Source organism: Centruroides sculpturatus, unplaced genomic scaffold (genome assembly GCF_000671375.1).
Source record: "Centruroides sculpturatus isolate CEXI.00-Female unplaced genomic scaffold, Cexi_2.0 scaffold377, whole genome shotgun sequence".
Classification (NCBI taxonomy): domain Eukaryota; kingdom Metazoa; phylum Arthropoda; class Arachnida; order Scorpiones; family Buthidae; genus Centruroides; species Centruroides sculpturatus.
In genome coordinates this window covers 396,679-415,518 of record NW_019384711.1, presented here as the reverse complement: position 1 = coordinate 415,518, position 18,840 = coordinate 396,679, and the positions used below count along the sequence as shown (strand labels likewise).

Below are 18,840 nucleotides of genomic sequence, written 5' to 3'. Positions count from 1 at the left end.
TTAATTAATAGCGATATACTAATATTCACCAAAAATTATCAGATATGTTTTTAATAAATTATTCTTAAAAAAGGATTTTATATTATTTCATAATCACAATATACAGTTAAAAAGGAATTTTACATATTATACATATAATGGTTTAGAAAATTCTAGTAATATACAATAACACACTAGAAAGTTCTAAATTAATATATCAACTTTAACAGTTCTTCCAAGACTATATTTTATTTATTTTATTTACAGGATACATTGAATTTTACAGCGCAATATGTATTTTATATATTCAACTTGAATCACAAACATTTGGCATAAAAAAAAAAGGCAAGGCACAGATAGGTACTAGTATGAAAACTGTTTTATGGTTGCAGTTATTACGAAAACAAAAATTTGCCAAATCTCAAAAGGTGATAAACTCTATAGAAATAAATTGTTTTCGGAAGGTTTCACTGAAAGAAACTCCCTTTATAATATATATTCACAGCCTCAGAGTTAATATGGCAGGTAATGTTTTTACGGTTTATCTTTCAGATAAGTAATAATCACAAAATTGAAACTGAACATACATATTGGTTATTCATTTCCAATGGACAGTAAAGTACTTTAATTTCTCAGAGCAGCCAATCTACAAAAAAAATTTTTAATATTTAAGAAAAAAAAACTCTCTTATAGAATAGAAATAAAATCAAAGAAATATTAAATAATAATTCTATACCATTACAAATACATTTTTATAAATTACAAATTTGAAACAGATGTAACAACATATAAATAATAACTTTATAAGAAATTTCATAAGAAAGGATTATTAACTTAAGACAATCATACATCTTATTTCACAAACAACACTTGACTACATCAAACAACACGAATAAATACAATGCAAAAAACATTGGACAACACTGAAAATTACATAGTCAATCATGCTAAGCCAATAAAAATTGCTAATGAAAATATGCATGCAATAATCATATCAATGAAATGGTTGACACACAGGATAATGACACCATTTAAAGCTGTTTTGGAATTTGATATTTTTTATTATGGTATAAAATAACACAAAAAGCAATATTCATATATGAAAATAAAATCTGTTTTATACTTGTGGGATAAAAAACTATTTTTATTAGACCTTTGTTTACATTTTGAAAAAAAAAATTTAATCATAGGCTGTTCACCCAATAGTCAACCAGCAGGTTGCATGATAATTTATGGCAGTCTACAACTGTGTTTTCATTTATTGAGAGCCTCACAAGTATGGCAACTGTGAAAGGATACGTGAGCTAAATAATAGGCATTCTGTAGAAAACACGCAGCTGAAACATGAAGCCCTCACTGTCTTCTAAAGACCTGACAATGCCTCACTATATGGTCAACTACAAGAAAGAGTATTGTGAAATAATTTTTCCCATCATGAGTGAGGCAATCTGTTATTCTTACAGGTCATTGAGAATGGGGTCATCTTATGATACTTCCTCTGAAAACAGTTTGCCTAAACCTGCTCCAATAGACTAACCACTCACAGATTTCAGCTTACACAGCTGACTATTGGAAGCAGTCAGCAATAGGAGGCACCAATATCCTACTTATTTTTATTTAAAAAAATACTTAACCCAGTAATAAAATAAATCTCAAATTACAAGAGATGTACTCAGAGTCACTCTAAGTGACTATAAATGCTTTAGTTGCATTACGCACATATAAATTTGACTCTACTAGCAGTCTACAGATAAAAGAAGAAACACATCACATCAATAAATAGTTTAAAAACATGTAACTGGATAAAATGAAAATTCTTTGGACATAATAGAATAAGCTAAAATTAAAAACAAAGGGTAAAGGTTTCCCTGAAAAAAGGTTAATCCTTGATAGACTTCTTGAAACAAAAAAAAGTTAAAAAGAATCAAAGCAAAGTGTAAACTGGAAAGAAAGAAAAGTTTAAAATGAGCTAATTTGAACAGATGAGATGATTACTAGATTTAATTTAGATGAACTGTTATATGTTTAAAAGTTTTGATTTATAAATAGAAATCTTGTTATGAATTCAAAATAAAATTGAAATTATGATTTTCTGGAATTCTAATTGGAATTCTTAGTCTGATTTTCAAACAAATTAGAGTATGAAATCATCATCAAATATAGCAAAATGATACAATATACATTATTACATCTCATACATGGATGATATAAAAGTACAGTAGAGCATCGATTATCCGACCCCCGATTAACCATCACCTCGGTTAACTGACCGCGTTCTAGTCGGCAAATTCAAATGTCCGCTAGTGATGTGGCGCTACAATATTTGGCTATGTCTTGGCTACTTTAATATTATTTTTACGTGTTTTAGCTGGCAACACTGGATCGACCATGAAAGGGAGCCAGTATTTAAACGAGGCTTAATTTTCTAATATTTAACGATACAATAGCGACGATTATTATTTTTAAAAGAAATTTGATAGGCTTAACATGGAGGAAATTTCAATGCGAAGTAGGTTATTTAATTAATAGCGATATACTAATATACTAATTACATGGGATATAATATACTACACTAATAATATACTAATTACGTGGAATATAATATACTACACTAATAATGGATTTTTTCATACTTCTCGATTATCTGACTTTTCAATTATCTGACCAACCCCAGTCCCCAACTGAGTCGGATAATCGATGCTCTACTGTATATGCATCCATAAAACATAGCTAAATCACCATCACACACAATGGATGAGAACAAAATTTCTATGTATATAGGATTCAAACAGGCCATATTCATAAATTCACATACACAAAAACAAAACTTAAGAAAATAATAGAAAAACTGGTTAAACACAGCACTAACAACAAATCTTATTGCAAAAAAATAAAAAAATTAAAACAAATATATTTGCCACACCATAATTTGCACACTCATTTGAAATTATACATTGGACATACAAAAACTCCAGAAGAAAATATGAATAGCATTAATGAAGTGAAATCCAAGCAAAACAATTGCCATTTATAATCTAAAAGTCATAATTAAAAAGTCATGGTTAACTGCTTTTTAAATTATTTTTAATTTAATATAAATATAATATGCATTTAAATTAGTCTTTTATTATTATCCACTCCCAAACATATTTTCTGGATAATTCCTTGATGTTCATAAAACATAATAATTTATATTATTATGTTATATTTAATAATTAGATAATAAGTAATTTGGTAGTAGAGGTAGACATTATTAATTATTAATTTAGATAAGAGAATCATCTCTTAATAATTATAATTTAATAATTTTTAATAAATAATTTAGAACACTGGAAGAAAAAACTAGCCTGGAGCAGGGTTTGAACCCACAACCTCTGCTTACCATGCGGTGTGCTTGCCAGTTACACCATCCGGACCCCAAGCAAGCCTTTGCTTCCAGGAGGTTGCAGGTTCAAGCCTGCTCCAGCTAGTTCTTTTCTTTCAGATTGTTTAAATTATTTATTAAAATAATTAAATTATTATAATTGTTAATTTAGATAAGAGATGACACCTAACATCTATCTCTAGTATACCTAATTATCTAATATATATATATATTAGATAACAACATCTCTATCCCGATGTTTGATTTTGGATGTATATATACATCCAAAATCATGGTAAGTACAGTACAGTACATCAAGCATACAGATGCATATTATATATATACAGATTTCGGATGTACTGTACATACTGGTATATACATCCAAAATCTTCATAGAAAGATTCACTCGCCCTTGTAGAGGAAAGTCAGTCTCATCAACATAAAACTTCTCTTACAAATAAATACAACATAATAATAGTAAAATTTGGATTTAGAGGACATTCCCAGGAAAAGCCTATCTGCTTAGAACAAGTGAATGCTAACCCGATATCTGTTTAAAAATTGCCTTATGTTTTATATTACCTGATAGTTTTTAAATAATCAATATATAATTGTTATGAATAAAAATCAAAATAGCCAAAAAATTGCTGACATTCTGATACTACCTATGATACTATCTAGATATAAAATATATTATGATTATAGTTTAATCATAATATATTTTATATTAAATAAATATAATATATATATTAAATAAAACCATTCATCACAACAGACCATATTTGCAGTCACATTTTTTGACAAACAAAAATATTTATAAATTATATACATATCCATCCCAAACACAGACAAAATGCAAAATATAGATAAAATCTTTACTGATCAAAATCAATAACTACAGAAAACTCAATCAAGAAAAAGCATCTGTGGAAAAATGATAAGATATTTATTGTACCTGTAATCCATGTATACAGAGGCAAGGTAGCCTACATTATCCAAACACAAAACAAGCTTTTCTATTGTTAAAAATTTTGCCAGAAAATTGTGATTTTCTCCACCAGTGTACTGCTAGATGGACTATCCTATCATTGAATTAATGTTTAGCTAATTACAAATAAATTTTTTCTATTTGAAAATTATAATTATTCTATCACATAAACATGCTTCTATATTAGAAAACCTATAGTAAATATTAAATTTTTTCTCAATAAAAATTTTTTTTGAAAAATATTAACTGATCACAGATATATTACAAATTAAGCATAAAAATTGGGCATTTTTTCAAAAACTGATAATTGCAATTATTAATAAAATTTTTTATCTGTAACTTTGAAGGAAAAAAAAGAAAAATATATAGTATATAGAAGCAGATGCTTTTTGTTATTATTATTACTTTTTTTTAATGTATGAGAAGGAGCATGTCTATCTCGGTCATGCTCTTTTATTTCAAAGATGCTTTTATATCTTAAATAAAAATAGTCATAGAATTAACTTTTCTAAATTATTTTTAACATGGTTTATTAAGAATACTAGCTGGGCATGTAACTTATGCCACTGCTTTTTAACCTTTAATAAGGTAAAGAAGGATAACCGTTGTCCAGAATTCATCTTGTATGTTAAAAGTGAGAAATTAATTTTTCACTTTTAACGTACAAGATGAATTCTGGACAACGGGTATCCTTCTTTACCTTATTAAACATGGTTTATACAATTCTGAAAATGAAATTAACAACTTCTCAAGTTCTAAAATTTTTCTTTTATTTTGGGAAGAGAAATCTATCTTGCACATGTAATTATCAGTACTTCAAATTACTCATATACTTGTACTTCGAAAATTAAAGTACTGTACATCAATTTCATGATGTGCTTCTAATTTGAGAAATACAATATATGAGGAGGGGTGCTCATATTTCTGGAATACGTTTATTGTGAGAATTATTGTAATTAAAAAGTCATGATTAACTGTTTTTTAAATTATTTTTAATTTAATATAAATATAATATGCATTTAAATTAGTCTTATATTATTAGCCACTCCCAAACATATTTTATGGATAATTCATTGATGTTTATAATTCTTAGCTTATTTCCATTTTTTCCTAATTTTTTTTTTTTTGTCAGAAAGAAAGTTAAATTTCAGCTCAAATATAATAAAATGATCAATTTTTTTATGCCATGCTTTTATTAATTTAGTTAATTATCATTAGGAAAAACACAAACACATATTTATGTATATAACAATAGTTTGTGGCTTTAATATTTTTAAACTGCTTTTCTCTGAAATTTAAATTACTCAGAAATTCACAGAAGCTTAATTCAACACAACATAACAATTAACCATGCTAAAATTTTTTTTCTTTAAATATTACAAAAAATCCAATATTTATATATTCAACCATAGAAGTACATCATTCATATGCTATTTCTAGAAGCAGTCTGATGGCTAGTCAGCACACTTTGGAGCAAACAAATTTTACAAGCTAACATCATGTGTAGATAATATAGGTTGCCTTGCCACAGACATAATTCAACATACACTACATAATATGTTGTGATGAGAGTAATCTAGATTTATAAGAGCTAGACTATTAGATCTTATCACACTTGCATTACACTACAGAAAACAGAAATACTGAATAGATGTCACATAGTCAAACTTTTTAAACACGAATGCAACCAATAAAGTAGTTATTTCTAGAGTGGCAGCATAAATGTGATAATTAATAGTTAACTACAGTAGAGCATAGATTATCCAAATATCAATCAACTGAAACATCAATTAACCAAAAGCTTTCCAGTCGGCAAATTTTAATTTCTACTAGTGCTGTATCGCTTGCAATCTTTGGTTATGTCTTGAATTACTCCAATATTATTTTTGTTGGTGTGCATGTTTTAGCTGGCAGCACTAACACGACCATGAGAGGGTGCTTAAGGACGTGCCAGGATTTGAACAAATTTCAACGTGGGACAGGTTATTATATTTTTTATATATGATTGGTTATCCGAAAAATCGATTTTCCGAACAACCCCAGTCCCCAATTGATTCAGATAATCGATGCTCTACTGTATGTAATATTATTTATAATTACTACTACTAATAACATTAATAAAACTAATATTTCTAATGTTAAAAAAATGCATCATTATAATTTTAAAATAACTGAGATACTACAGTTTTACTAATTATCACGAATAATAAAAGTTAAAAACAACTAATGATGTCATATACATACTAAAAAACATTTCATATATTTAAATCTTATTTTCAAATACACAGTAATACCTGCGACTTAAAGAATCCTCTTCTGCTTTGGATCTCTCCCCAACTGAAACAGTGCCAGCTGGTACACTTCCTCCTTCTGCTAATTTATCCATGATTTCTAGTCCGTTTTCTTCAGCTACTTGCTGTATTAAATTATCAACCTGTTCTAAAGGAGTTGAAGTTGTTGTGACACTACCCATGGCATCTTCTAAAACCTATATATCATTAATATATAAAAATATGCATAAAAATTTAATCTATTAGAAAAAATTTTTTAACAAGAAATTACTTATCAAAAGATTTAAGTATCAATAATTCCTAATAACTAACATGTGTAATACACTAAAATAGATTAATCATAATTACTGAAAGACCATATTGTAATTTATATGTAATTTTATACATTTTATATTGCCTAAACTTATTTTTGTAACTAAAGAAAGGAGTGATATAGTAAATATAAAATGCATAATTTTTATTTTTATAAGAGAACAGAATTATCAATACAATTAATGTAAAATCATAAATTATAATAAAAGTAATTTTACTATTAATAAATACTAAAATCATTTTAATATTACAATTTATATTTATAGAATTGAAGTTTTAAGTCATAGATTAACTTGGAAATGCAAGCAAATAGGTTTATAAGCATGTGGGTGAGAAATGTAAACATGGGAGTGTCTTATGTATGCAACTCCCACAGAAATTTAATAATAGAATGCAAAGGATAATAACTATCAAATATTTTATAGAAAAAAAGTAAACATGTAAAATTAATTGTTCTTTGACAATTAATAAATATATAACACATTATCTAAAACTAAAAATTATATTTCATGTAAAAATGAAATGAAATGAAATTATACTTACTGAAGTTCTGACATCTAAATCTTCAAACTGTTGTTCAAATTTTTCCATAACAGCTGAAACCTAAATAAAATTTATATATCAAAAATTACACAAACATTTATATTAATTTCTCTACATATCCAACTTTTATATTAATTTAATTGTATTATTTTAATAGTTTTTATAGCTGAATAGAAAATTGGGAAAAAATTATTGATTTATAGATTGTTTGATTATATATGCAAAATTTTTTTTAACTCTTCCTGCCCTGCAAGCAATAAGAAAACCTTTTAATCATATCCATCATAAATTTGATTAAGCCAAACTGAGGTAAAGCCAAAACAGACAATTCATGATAAATTCCCGAAGTTCTTGACAAAGTCAAACTTGGATCTTCTAGAGGGAAAAAATGTCTTTAATGGTATGTGTATCTAAGTACAGTCAAACCTTGGGTTATGAATGCCCCTGTTTACAAACAAAATTACCATATGGCAACTAGAGCAAATATGCTCCAGTTGCTATATGATAGCTCAGTTTCCAAGCAAGCCACTTGACAGAATCAATCACCAATAGTCAACTTCTTATACTTCCTTTGTTAAAGAAAGTCGATGGCCTGACCGAGTCAGTGGTACCGAGATTCACCTTGCGTCATTAGACATCACAGGCATTTTTTCAAAAACTGATAATTGCAATTATTAATAAAATTTTTTATCTGTAACTTTGAAGGAAAAAAAAGAAAAATATATAGTATATAGAAGCAGATGCTTTTTGTTATTATTATTACTTTTTTTTAATGTATGAGAAGGAGCATGTCTATCTCGGTCATGCTCTTTTATTTCAAAGATGCTTTTATATCTTAAATAAAAATAGTCATAGAATTAACTTTTCTAAATTATTTTTAACATGGTTTATTAAGAATACTAGCTGGGCATGTAACTTATGCCACTGCTTTTTAACCTTTAATAAGGTAAAGAAGGATAACCGTTGTCCAGAATTCATCTTGTATGTTAAAAGTGAGAAATTAATTTTTCACTTTTAATGTACAAGATGAATTCTGGACAACGGGTATCCTTCTTTACCTTATTAAACATGGTTTATACAATTCTGAAAATGAAATTAACAACTTCTCAAGTTCTAAAATTTTTCTTTTATTTTGGGAAGAGAAATCTATCTTGCACATGTAATTATCAGTACTTCAAATTACTCATATACTTGTACTTCGAAAATTAAAGTACTGTACATCAATTTCATGATGTGCTTCTAATTTGAGAAATACAATATATGAGGAGGGGTGCTCATATTTCTGGAATACGTTTATTGTGAGAATTATTGTAATTAAAAAGTCATGATTAACTGTTTTTTAAATTATTTTTAATTTAATATAAATATAATATGCATTTAAATTAGTCTTATATTATTAGCCACTCCCAAACATATTTTATGGATAATTCATTGATGTTTATAATTCTTAGCTTATTTCCATTTTTTCCTAATTTTTTTTTTTTGTCAGAAAGAAAGTTAAATTTCAGCTCAAATATAATAAAATGATCAATTTTTTTATGCCATGCTTTTATTAATTTAGTTAATTATCATTAGGAAAAACACAAACACATATTTATGTATATAACAATAGTTTGTGGCTTTAATATTTTTAAACTGCTTTTCTCTGAAATTTAAATTACTCAGAAATTCACAGAAGCTTAATTCAACACAACATAACAATTAACCATGCTAAAATTTTTTTTCTTTAAATATNAATAAAGTTTTTTTTTTGCAGGTTGGGAACAGATTAATCCATTTTACATTGTTTCTTATGAAAAAATTTGTTTCAGTTTGAGAATAAATTGGTTTCCAAACAACTTTTAGGAATGAATTAAGTTCGTAAACCAAGGTTTGACTATACTCTAAAATACTATTACTGTGACCATCATACCAGCTATATATGCCAGCTGCCTGCATTTAAATCATTCTAACTTAAAAATACTAAAATACAATAATTTTTTTTTACTTATATTACTGTCTCTTGAAAATAATCATTCATATTAAGTTAATTTTACATCAGATTTTATTTTATAATTCTCTAATACTTTCATTGCATTCAAAGTTATTTATGAGTTAAATGCAACTTGAAGAAATACTCTAAGAATGATTGTATAAGCTTGATATGATAATTTACGCTAATTATTTTAATTCATAAAAACATTGTGAGTTGTAATAACTAATTAAAATTCTTCTCAGCTTGAGTTTTATTGCTTCTATCATATGGCTTTATTTCATAATGCTAACAATACTATCTCAGAAAGGAAGAAAAATAATTTTAGTTTTTTAAGTAAACTAAAATAGTTCACAAAACATAGGTGTTCTATATAATGTTATACAAGAAAATAATTTATAGTTTAATTTAAATAATTATATAGACAAGAAAAATAATACCAAAAATAATAATGAGAGAAATACCAGGTGTACCAATTAATAATGCAGATTTTGTTCAATAGATGGCAGTACAGATATGTTGATATATATCTGATTTGATGTGTATGCCATTTTGTTGAATTGACAACAAGCTTTAAAACTTTATATGTCAAACTTTCTGAAGGTGTTCACATCATAGATATTTTTATGCTTAAACTAGCTGCAAGGACCCACTTCACTGGGTTTTTATTTGTATGTAATATAGTTTTTTTTATATATAAAAGACTGTTTTTCTAAGTAATCTAGAATCTAGCTGCAAGGACCCGCTTCACTGGGCAAAAAGTAACGATAGTGAAGATTAAGATAATTACATTAAAGCCAATCTTACTTGTTTTCACAGAATGCAAGAATTAGGTCCCCTGTTTCCAGACTAATTAGAGAATTTTTACATGAGTCTAAAAATATGTTCGATTTCCCACAAAAACGCAAAAAACCGCCTGTAAATCTTGCATGCTGCTTTATATTAACACTTCCTTTGTTACTCAACACTTCCATTGTTAACACTTCTATTATTGACACTTCCATTGTTACACATCTTCGAAGTCAACCACTTTCAACCCCATATCTCCCACACCCTTATAGCACAGAATGCAAGAATTAGGTCCCCTGTTTCCAGACTAATTAGAGAATTTTTATGTCCAGTCAAACGAACTATTTTCAATTTGATAAATTTTCTGGAACGTTTACAATCGTTCTATAATCGAACCAATTCAAATACAAATTCGAATTTAAAACGGTTCGAACGTTTTTAAAATCGAAATAGAAAATCTTCGAAGTCAACCACTTTAAGCCCCCATATCTCCTGCACCCTTATAGCTATCAAGATGCAACCACCATAGTGCACGAATGGAGACTTGGGGCTACTACCACATACAAACACCATTCATGTGCGATGTATAGTTTTGGCTGAAAAGTGAAATATATAGACACACACATCCATTTATATATATATATAGATATGTCAAATATTTTGTCAAAAAAAACATTTGCAGGAAGTTTTAATTCATTACTATATTTTGAAGAAAAGTGCTGCTGAAAGTTATTGTATACTTTGGGAAACTTATGGTAAACATGCCCCATCTTAAGATACTTGTGAACGTTGGTTTAAATGTGATGATTTCAATGTGAAAGTCAAAAAATGTTTGAAGACCAACAGTTACAAGCATTATTGGGTGAAGATGCATGTCAAACTCAAAAATAACTTGCAGAAAGATTAAATATTGCTCAGCAAATAATTTCTGATTGTTTACAAGCAATGAAAAAGATTTTAAAAGAAGGAAAATGGATACCACACCAACTGAATGAAAGACAAATGGAAAACTGAAAAGTCATCAGTAAAATGTTGCTTCAACAGCATGAAAAAGTCTTTTTGCATCAGATTGTGACTGGTGATGAGAAGTGGATTTATTTTGATAATCCTAAACACACAAAATCGTGGGTTGATCCAGGTCATCCATCAACATTGACTGCAAGGACAAATTTCCTCAGAAAGAAGACAATGCTTCGCATTTGGTGGGATCAGGAAGGTGTAGTGTATTATGAACTTCTAAAACCAGGTGAAACCATTAATACTGATTATTACTGATGATAAATAATCAATTTGAACCACAATTTGAGCATAAAATGACCAGAAAGGGCCAGAAGACATGGCTAAGTAATTTTGCTTCATGATAATGCACCATCACACATTTCAAAACCAGTGAAAGACATGTTAAAAGATTGTGCCTGGGAAATATTAACCCACCCTCCATACTCACCAGACCTTGCTCCTCCTGATTTCCACTTGTTCCAATCAATGGCACATGCACTTTCTGAGCAGCACTTCAAAACATATGAAGAAGTAGAAAAATGGGTCTCTAAATGGTTTGCCTCAAAACAAAAACAGTTTTATTGAGATGGTATCCACAAATTACCTGAAAGATGGGGAAAATGTGTAGCTAGTGATGGACATTACTTTGAATAAAGCACTTTTAATGTTTCTTTTGAAATTGTGTTTTCTTTGATTAAAACATCCACATTATTAAACAGTATACCTGTAACAATATCATCACAAAATATTTTACATAATTTAAAAACCTTAATGTTAATATTCTAGTCTATTGTCATTTAAAAAAATCAGAGAAGAAAACTGATCAATTAGAGACAATTAATGGTACAATAAACTCCAGATATTCCTTATTTTGGTATGTTAAAAATTGACAAATACAGTCATGCAGATTAGCAATTTATATAGCTAGCTAGATTACAGCCAGAAAAGTCTGGAGTAGAAAAAAAAATTGATACATAATTAAATAGCATCAAACACTCCTTTATTGCAAAAAACTATAAAATCTCATGGTAAGTGTATTACATGAAAACATTTTAATAAAAAGCATTAAACTGTAAAATGTCACTTATTTCAATTTTTTCAAAATTTAAAATAATTGAAAAAGGTTAAATTACAAAAGTTTTTCACTATTCTTAAAATTTAATTTCTGAATTTAATTACAGTAGAATGTCGATTATCTGAATGCCAATCAACCGAAATGTCGGTTAACCGAAAGCATTCCATCAGACACTGTCGTGCTGAATCGAACATTTTTGATACTAGATTAACTTCTAAAGTATAATTTTTTTGTTTTTATATTTTTTAATATATTTATTTTGCTTGTACAAAATAAAAAAATAATTTTTAACAATACAATAGCCACAATTATTATTATAAAAATTTTCGTTAGGCTTAACATCGATGAAAATTCAACACAAAGCGACACACAATGGAGAAAAATTTAACAAACCTGGAATATATTAATATGCTCTATTCTTCTTACATAAATGTAAATTACACAAAAAAATTATATTTTTCTTTCACTTCTGACTTATGGATATTATATAACTTCAAAATTTTTTGAAATTTTGTCCTACTCCATTGTTTTTTACAATTATTTTGGAATGTTTTAATATACTATTATTGGGATATACTAATATACTATATTAATAATGTATTTTTTTGTACATAATCGGTTATCCGAAAAATCGATTTTCTGAACATCCTCAGTCCCCAATTAAATCAGATAATCGACACTCTACTGTATTTAAAATTAAAAATATCATGTAAATAAAATTAAAAATACCTTTTGTAAATCCATCGAATTAATTGCTTTGTCCAAAGCTTTAACAACACCACTCATATTCTTTGTAACCTATACAATTAAATTCATTAAGTTAGTTTACTAATAAAAAGCAGAAAACAACAAAATTTTTTTGTAATGTTCATTCAAAACTTGTTTTGTAAACAATATGAATTTGTTCTTTTTACTTATATAAGGAAAATATAAGAATTTACTTGCAGGTAAGATTTTATATAATTTTTATGTTTTTATAATACAATTAGATCTATGCATAAAATAAAGAAGCAAAATCTGTAATAAAGTTTATTTGATTTTTTATTTAATTTCTTGGTAACAGTTCAGACCCTTTCACCAAAACATTTTATAGATAGATAAAAATGCAGGTAGTCAATAATCTGTAACATATAANAGCATTATTGGGTGAAGATGCATGTCAAACTCAAAAATAACTTGCAGAAAGATTAAATATTGCTCAGCAAATAATTTCTGATTGTTTACAAGCAATGAAAAAGATTTTAAAAGAAGGAAAATGGATACCACACCAACTGAATGAAAGACAAATGGAAAACTGAAAAGTCATCAGTAAAATGTTGCTTCAACAGCATGAAAAAGTCTTTTTGCATCAGATTGTGACTGGTGATGAGAAGTGGATTTATTTTGATAATCCTAAACACACAAAATCGTGGGTTGATCCAGGTCATCCATCAACATTGACTGCAAGGACAAATTTCCTCAGAAAGAAGACAATGCTTCGCATTTGGTGGGATCAGGAAGGTGTAGTGTATTATGAACTTCTAAAACCAGGTGAAACCATTAATACTGATTATTACTGATGATAAATAATCAATTTGAACCACAATTTGAGCATAAAATGACCAGAAAGGGCCAGAAGACATGGCTAAGTAATTTTGCTTCATGATAATGCACCATCACACATTTCAAAACCAGTGAAAGACATGTTAAAAGATTGTGCCTGGGAAATATTAACCCACCCTCCATACTCACCAGACCTTGCTCCTCCTGATTTCCACTTGTTCCAATCAATGGCACATGCACTTTCTGAGCAGCACTTCAAAACATATGAAGAAGTAGAAAAATGGGTCTCTAAATGGTTTGCCTCAAAACAAAAACAGTTTTATTGAGATGGTATCCACAAATTACCTGAAAGATGGGGAAAATGTGTAGCTAGTGATGGACATTACTTTGAATAAAGCACTTTTAATGTTTCTTTTGAAATTGTGTTTTCTTTGATTAAAACATCCACATTATTAAACAGTATACCTGTAACAATATCATCACAAAATATTTTACATAATTTAAAAACCTTAATGTTAATATTCTAGTCTATTGTCATTTAAAAAAATCAGAGAAGAAAACTGATCAATTAGAGACAATTAATGGTACAATAAACTCCAGATATTCCTTATTTTGGTATGTTAAAAATTGACAAATACAGTCATGCAGATTAGCAATTTATATAGCTAGCTAGATTACAGCCAGAAAAGTCTGGAGTAGAAAAAAAAATTGATACATAATTAAATAGCATCAAACACTCCTTTATTGCAAAAAACTATAAAATCTCATGGTAAGTGTATTACATGAAAACATTTTAATAAAAAGCATTAAACTGTAAAATGTCACTTATTTCAATTTTTTCAAAATTTAAAATAATTGAAAAAGGTTAAATTACAAAAGTTTTTCACTATTCTTAAAATTTAATTTCTGAATTTAATTACAGTAGAGTGTCGATTATCTGAATGCCAATCAACCGAAATGTCGGTTAACCGAAAGCATTCCATCAGACACTGTCGTGCTGAATCGAACATTTTTGATACTAGATTAACTTCTAAAGTATAATTTTTTTGTTTTTATATTTTTTAATATATTTATTTTGCTTGTACAAAATAAAAAAATAATTTTTAACAATACAATAGCCACAATTATTATTATAAAAATTTTCGTTAGGCTTAACATCGATGAAAATTCAACACAAAGCGACACACAATGGAGAAAAATTTAACAAACCTGGAATATATTAATATGCTCTATTCTTCTTACATAAATGTAAATTACACAAAAAAATTATATTTTTCTTTCACTTCTGACTTATGGATATTATATAACTTCAAAATTTTTTGAAATTTTGTCCTACTCCATTGTTTTTTACAATTATTTTGGAATATATTAATATACTATTATTGGGATATACTAATATACTATATTAATAATGTATTTTTTTGTACATAATCGGTTATCCGAAAAATCGATTTTCTGAACATCCTCAGTCCCCAATTAAATCAGATAATCGACACTCTACTGTATTTAAAATTAAAAATATCATGTAAATAAAATTAAAAATACCTTTTGTAAATCCATCGAATTAATTGCTTTGTCCAAAGCTTTAACAACACCACTCATATTCTTTGTAACCTATACAATTAAATTCATTAAGTTAGTTTACTAATAAAAAGCAGAAAACAACAAAATTTTTTTGTAATGTTCATTCAAAACTTGTTTTGTAAACAATATGAATTTGTTCTTTTTACTTATATAAGGAAAATATAAGAATTTACTTGCAGGTAAGATTTTATATAATTTTTATGTTTTTATAATACAATTAGATCTATGCATAAAATAAAGAAGCAAAATCTGTAATAAAGTTTATTTGATTTTTTATTTAATTTCTTGGTAACAGTTCAGACCCTTTCACCAAAACATTTTATAGATAGATAAAAATGCAGGTAGTCAATAATCTGTAACATATAATTGAATTCTGTATTTTTGATTATAAAAAACAGTTAATTATAATAAAATTACAAAAGCAGCTTTATAGAAACCAATTAAAAGGTTTTTAAATGTAAATTAAATTTTTACAATAGACTATTTTATATAAAAACTGCCAGTTCTTGGAAAAAAATTTATTTTGTAAGAAATTTATTGTAGAGATGTTTGCTATAAAGAATATTACCATATTTCTAATAATACATACATACAAAAAAATAATAGAAACATTTTATTCAAAAGAAATTATAATAAAACAAATCATACCATGACACATACAAATATACAGTGAAAACTCAATTATTTAAACTTGATGGATGCAACCAGGGAATCTTTTGGATAATCCAGAAACTTGTTTGTTTTGCTTATTAGATATGACAAATATTGTGCATTTAAAGTTTTGTAAACAATAAACATTATGATGCAATTAATATATTTAAAGGCAAATTAATTTACTCAAAATCTAATATAATATTATGTATATATATAGAACTGTGAAACTACATTATATATATATTTATATATAATCTAGCTTCACAGTTCTACAATCAACAGATGATTTAGTAATTTCCAGTTACATAGAGTTTGGTCTCTGTGGTATTTGCAATGTTAAATGTTCTAGTTTTCTTGTTGAAATCTGTTTTGGATAATTGATTCTCTCTATACATACAATAGTGGATTTGTAGATATTAATTATATCTATGAAATTAATGTCTGTTTCATAATTATTGAAGTCTTGAGAAAAATTGTTTTACGATTTATTACACTATTAAATGTTCATTTCAAATAATGCCTTTTATTAAGTTTATCATAATTTTAAATTATGTAATTAAAGTAGTAATCCAAGACATTTACCATAAATCTAAATATATAAAATTACTTGTCCTGACTGATTGAGTAACTGATTCATCATCGCCCAGAGCAAACTGCTGAACCTAGAGGTGAAATTTGGTACACAGTTAGGGTATGTCATGGAAACACACACTAAGAAGGAATTTTTCGAAATTCCCCCGCGGGGGAGAGGGAGAGCATTAAGGCTTAATCAAAAGAATGGCTTCTACTGTATTAATTTAGATGCGATTTTTCGTTTTCAACAACATTTAGTCTTCATTAAGTACTTAGGTGTATTAAACTGATAACATTTCAGACATTGTTATAAATATTTTTATATATTTTGATTTTTTAACCAAATGTTCGAACCGTTTTAAATTTGAATTTGTTATCGTTATTGCAATGGTTTGATTATAGAACGATTGTAAATGTTCCAGAAAATTGATCATGTCGAAAATAGTTTCATTTGATTCTCAGCAATTCTCATCATTCTCAGTGGTAGGTGTTATATAACAATTACTATGGTTGTTGAAATACTGAATATAAATGGGGTTTGCTTGCAAAACCTCCATGGGCAAAGTCGCGGGTAACAACTAGTAAGAAATAAATTCATGATACTTATAATTTTAGAAAAAAAATTTTTAATATTATGAAAATATATGATTTGTAGGGAAACTTATATCTTACAAAAGTATAAGGTAAATAATCAAAATTAAATGTCAAAAATACAAATTATAGAAAGTAATTACAATTAACTTGGTTATAATTAACACAGATATAACAAGTTCACAGTTATAATGAGCAAAATGCCATCTCAATTTTAATTACATGATTTCTCATGTATTTCTGATAGTTATGAGGAGGGTACTTCACAGATATACTGAGCAAATTTTTGGTAGCTATGCAAACACAAACATTCTTAATCGTTCTAGTAGTAAGAAATGCAATACCTTGAAGAAATGCAATTATCTTGTCCAAGAAATTGCATTTCTTGGACAAGAAATACAGTATAATGTAATTACATACTTCATATTACAGTTTTATCTTGTCCAAGAAATGCAATTTCTTGGACAAGATAAAACTGAAAGTGTTACTTAGTTTTATGACAACTGGATATGACAATCTGCATCAATTACAGTCCTATTTATCTTTAATTACAAAAAAATAAATTGTTTAATATTAATTATATTGTTTATATAATTATTAATAAAAATACAGTATAATGTAATTACATATTTCTTAAAACTTCTATTTCATGTTGCCAGATGTTTTTTTCTTTTAAAAGGAAAAAACATCTGGCAACACTGAAACAGAAGTTTTAAGAAGTATGTAATTACATTATACTGTATTTTTATTAAGTATCATATAAGTGTCATATTAGCATGCTTATTAAAGAGTTTAAAAGAGAGTTTTCTAGTTTTTAGGGTTACTTGTTCTGTTAAGTCTAAGTCCACAATTTACATATGACTTCCATAGAAACTATGGAAAATGCAGAAAATATGGTATCTCTGTAAAACTGAACTTTTCATTAATCTGAAGTACCACTGGTCTCAATTAGTTCAGATTAGTACAACCATACTATATAAAAAAAATAATTTTTTAAATATACAGTATGAAAATTGAATGAAAATGAAAAGCTTTCAGAGATATTATCAAGAAAACATAAAAATGGAAAGAATACTAGATAATAAATGATTATCTAGATCAGCAATGGCAAACCTTTTGATCCACCTGTGGTTTAATTAAATTTGAACTTTAATAACTCCAAATCACGAGTCAAATACTTAATTTGAGCAATTAAAAAAAATTAATAAAAAAGCATACAAATTTTATTTTATTCAACTTTTTAATCTACATCAGTGAAATAACGTTAAACTCTATACAGTCGACCCCCCTATAACGTACGTTCCTATAACGACAATTCCTATAACGTAGCGAAAAATTGTAGAAACTTTCGTATAACGTACCTCCTATAACATCGTTTCGCGAGAAGATTGATAGAGTCTGGACCAATAGTGGATGAGCAGCCGAACTACTTTCCTCCGACCCTGCGCCACGCTACGGAGCGGCTAAATTGAGTTTGCTATCGTCTGTTTAGTATTATATATAAATTATATATAAATTAGGTACTGTACATATAATTATATATTAATTATATATAAATTAGGTACTGAATATATAATTATATAT

The 18,840-nt window shown here is 27.3% G+C and overlaps 1 protein-coding gene across 1 annotated transcript in view; it reads right to left on the bottom strand.

Moving 5' to 3' along the window:
- Nucleotides 1-56: 56 nt before the first annotated feature.
- Nucleotides 57-18,840, bottom strand: part of LOC111627815 (charged multivesicular body protein 1a-like) — a 38,330-nt gene continuing 19,546 nt past the window's right edge. Inside the window, exons 4-7 of the mRNA XM_023371464.1 lie at nucleotides 15,400-15,468; nucleotides 7,478-7,537; nucleotides 6,626-6,819; nucleotides 57-625 (exon numbers count right to left, since the gene is read on the bottom strand). Of these exons, the coding sequence (XP_023227232.1) occupies nucleotides 604-625; nucleotides 6,626-6,819; nucleotides 7,478-7,537; nucleotides 15,400-15,468 (345 nt within the window). The 3' untranslated portion in view covers nucleotides 57-603. The remainder of the gene's footprint in view (nucleotides 626-6,625; nucleotides 6,820-7,477; nucleotides 7,538-15,399; nucleotides 15,469-18,840) is intronic.